The sequence below is a fragment of the Propithecus coquereli genome, unplaced genomic scaffold, assembly GCF_000956105.1.
Source record: "Propithecus coquereli isolate 6110/MARCELLA unplaced genomic scaffold, Pcoq_1.0 Scaffold11, whole genome shotgun sequence".
In the NCBI taxonomy this organism is placed as follows: domain Eukaryota; kingdom Metazoa; phylum Chordata; class Mammalia; order Primates; family Indriidae; genus Propithecus; species Propithecus coquereli.
In genome coordinates this window covers 12,472,312-12,475,346 of record NW_012134969.1, presented here as the reverse complement: position 1 = coordinate 12,475,346, position 3,035 = coordinate 12,472,312, and the positions used below count along the sequence as shown (strand labels likewise).

Here is a 3,035-nt window from a genome sequence, read left to right as displayed (position 1 = left end):
TATCAGAGTTTCCATGTCAAGGTGGCATAAGTTTTTCTTAATTTAGTACCTAATTTTTTGGCAATTGCATAAGCTTCGTCTGGGGACTTTGCCACATGTCCTCTGGGAACGGAGACGCCAGCTTCTTGCAACAATTCCATACTCATGTATTCATGTAGTGAGAGATTCCTTTGCTGCTGCTGCTGTACTTGGAGTCCATGATTATTAAACAATCCAGAACTTCCCAGAACCTAGAGAAATTGGGGACATATTTATAGAGGACAGTGAGTTGACAGTTATTCCTGTTAAATACTTGGTTCTTCATAATTATAATAAAACCATTATATTAAATCATCGAAACATAATATTCAGAGTACTTGAATTACAGCTTAAGCTAAAAACTAACCTACTAGCTAAATATCAAATGTTACCATTGTAGTTTTTAACTATTTCCTCATCACCTCCAGTTCTTAACTTAGATTAGAGCTTTATTATCGTATCTCCAGTGATCTACAGGGCATTTCTACCTCAGTGTCAAATTTAGCACATCTAAAACCAATCTCAACTTTTCCAACAAACCAAAAATCCTTCCCAACTTTCTTCTCTCTACCATTCCTCCAGCACCTAAGAAGTCATCTGGCACTAGATATATGATAGTCGAATTATCTGGTATCATTAGTGTTTCATACACTCAAGACTCAAACCATGGCTTCATCTGTAGTAGATGCTGCTATGAGCTGCCCAGATCTGCCTTCAGGACCAAGGCACTCCTAGCCCCAATTGCTGGGAGTTCTAGCTGCTCACAGCTCTCAGTTAAGTCCTCTCATTGGAGCCTTCTTGACCAAACTTACACCTCCTTTCCCATTGGCAGCCTGTACTCAATGACTGGTCAATGGGACTGGGGGAGAAATATAAACACCTGTCACCTCATTCCAGTTTGGGACAATTCAGAAGGGACATCCTAATTCCAGGTCTCTCATAGGAATGGCAGGTCTCTATTGCAACCACGCCATGATTCTAGTTCTCCCTCTATTCAATTCTCCTGCCTTCACTCTCCTACAGGTGTTGATCCAGAGATCACTTTCCAATAAACATCTTCCACAAAACTCTCTATCTCATAGTCTGCAAATCTCATCTCAGAGAACCAACCCATAACATCATCTTTAATGCATTCCTTCTAAACGGTTCCCTTAACTGGTACCTTCTTTACAAACCCATTTCAGGTGTTCATCCTTCACAACTGGTCTATAAAAGCTTCCAAGAAAACACTGCCAACTACAAACCTTTCCACTTTACAATCTAGGGAGAACAATTCATTCAGTCAACCAAATGTTTATTGAGCACATAGGCACTAGAAATAGAATAGTGAACCCAACAAAATAACCTTATCACCTAAAGCTTAGAGTAGCAGACAAAAATAAACATGAGTATTTGTATTTGTATGGAAGTAGAAGCCAGGGCAGACAATAAATAAACATAATATGCCAGATGGTGGTAAGAAAGAGTAAAAAGAAAATAAAGGATGAGAGAGAATGCTACTTTATACAGTGGGAGAGAAAACAAAATGTCCCTGAGTGGAGCTCAGTCAGAATAATTCTTTCAAAAAGAAGTAGGAAACAGAAATAAGATGTCCTTTTGCCATTTATAACTCACCGCTGAAAGAGAAAGGAGTATAAGGGCTAGCCTTTCAACTTCCTGTGGCCGGGCCTAACAGTCAGAAGAGTCGAAAACAGGTGCACATCAGTAAAATCTCTAGCATCTACTGGTCCGAAAGCCTCCATTAAATTAGAGCATAGTCTTAACCCATCAAAATAACACATAGAAACTCCCGCTACCCTTTTTCAAATTTTTCTCAATCCTATTAACTTTATAAGGAAATATATAGAACAAATTAAGTGCTATGAAAGACTTTGAAGGTTGCATTGGAATCACAATTCAAGTGTTATCCATACATTTCCATTATCTCCATACAGAATGCAGTATACTGAAACATGGTTTATATAACACACAATCATAGAATTGAATTTAAAGGAGTCTTATTTTAAAAGTCTATTTCTTAAAGTAGGTTCATGAGCTTTTACATCAAAATTACCTGGGTTGCTTTCAAAAATGCAGATTCCTGGGCCCTGTTCTCAGCTATAAAATCAGATTCTCTGGACTGGGCCCAAGGAAATCTGCATTTATAACAAGTCACTCAGTTGATTCTTAAGAATCCTACCATTGAAAATCACTTGTCTAATAAGTTAATTACATATAATAGCAACTTATTTCTAATTCATTTCATAAACTAAAATCATGGATAACATTTCACCTAGGTAGCTGAATTTCTTAACTTAGTGTCACTTCAATATTAAAAGTCAGCAACCTCCCAACTGTTCAGTATACATCTACCTCTGACCCAGAAATCTCATTTCTAGGTATATGTCAACAGAAATGAGTCCTTATGTCCACCAAAAGACATATATAAGAATGTCCCTAGCAGGTTCATCTATAACAAACAAAAAATGGAAATGACCTAATTGCCATCAACAGGAGAATGGCTAAATATAACAGAATACTACAGAACAATAAAAAGGAAAAAAATACTATTATTCCTACATCAATGGATTAAGCTCACGCACATAATGTTGAGGGAAAGAAGGTAGACATAAGAAAAAAAAGGCAGACACAATACATACTTACATGATTTTTTTTAATAGAGCTCAAAAACAGTCAAATTTAGCTTATGGTGAGAGAAGTCAAAATTAGTAGTTACCTTCTGTCACATAGCATTGATAAGAGAAGGGACATGAGAGCCTTCTGAGGGCTGAAAATATTGTACATCCTGATCTGGATGATAGCTACACAGATGTATACATACATTAAAATTCATCTAGCTATCCATTTAAGTCATATACCTTACGGTACGTAAATTATACCTCAAAATAATAATAAAAATAAGGGGGGAAGGGAGTAGCTAGCGTAAGTCTGGCAAAAATAGTTATATGCTCAAATATTTTTTAAATGCCTATATACTAGACAGTATGCTAGGGGCACTAAAAGAATAATGCCAACTG

The 3,035-nt window shown here is 36.7% G+C and overlaps 1 protein-coding gene across 1 annotated transcript in view; it reads right to left on the bottom strand.

Annotated features, from left to right (window-relative positions):
- SUCLA2 (succinate-CoA ligase, ADP-forming, beta subunit) overlaps positions 1–3,035 on the bottom strand; it is a 59,677-nt gene that overhangs the window by 40,166 nt on the left and 16,476 nt on the right. Inside the window, exon 2 of the mRNA XM_012648505.1 lies at positions 50–230. Coding sequence (XP_012503959.1) covers positions 50–230 — 181 coding nt within the window. The remainder of the gene's footprint in view (positions 1–49; positions 231–3,035) is intronic.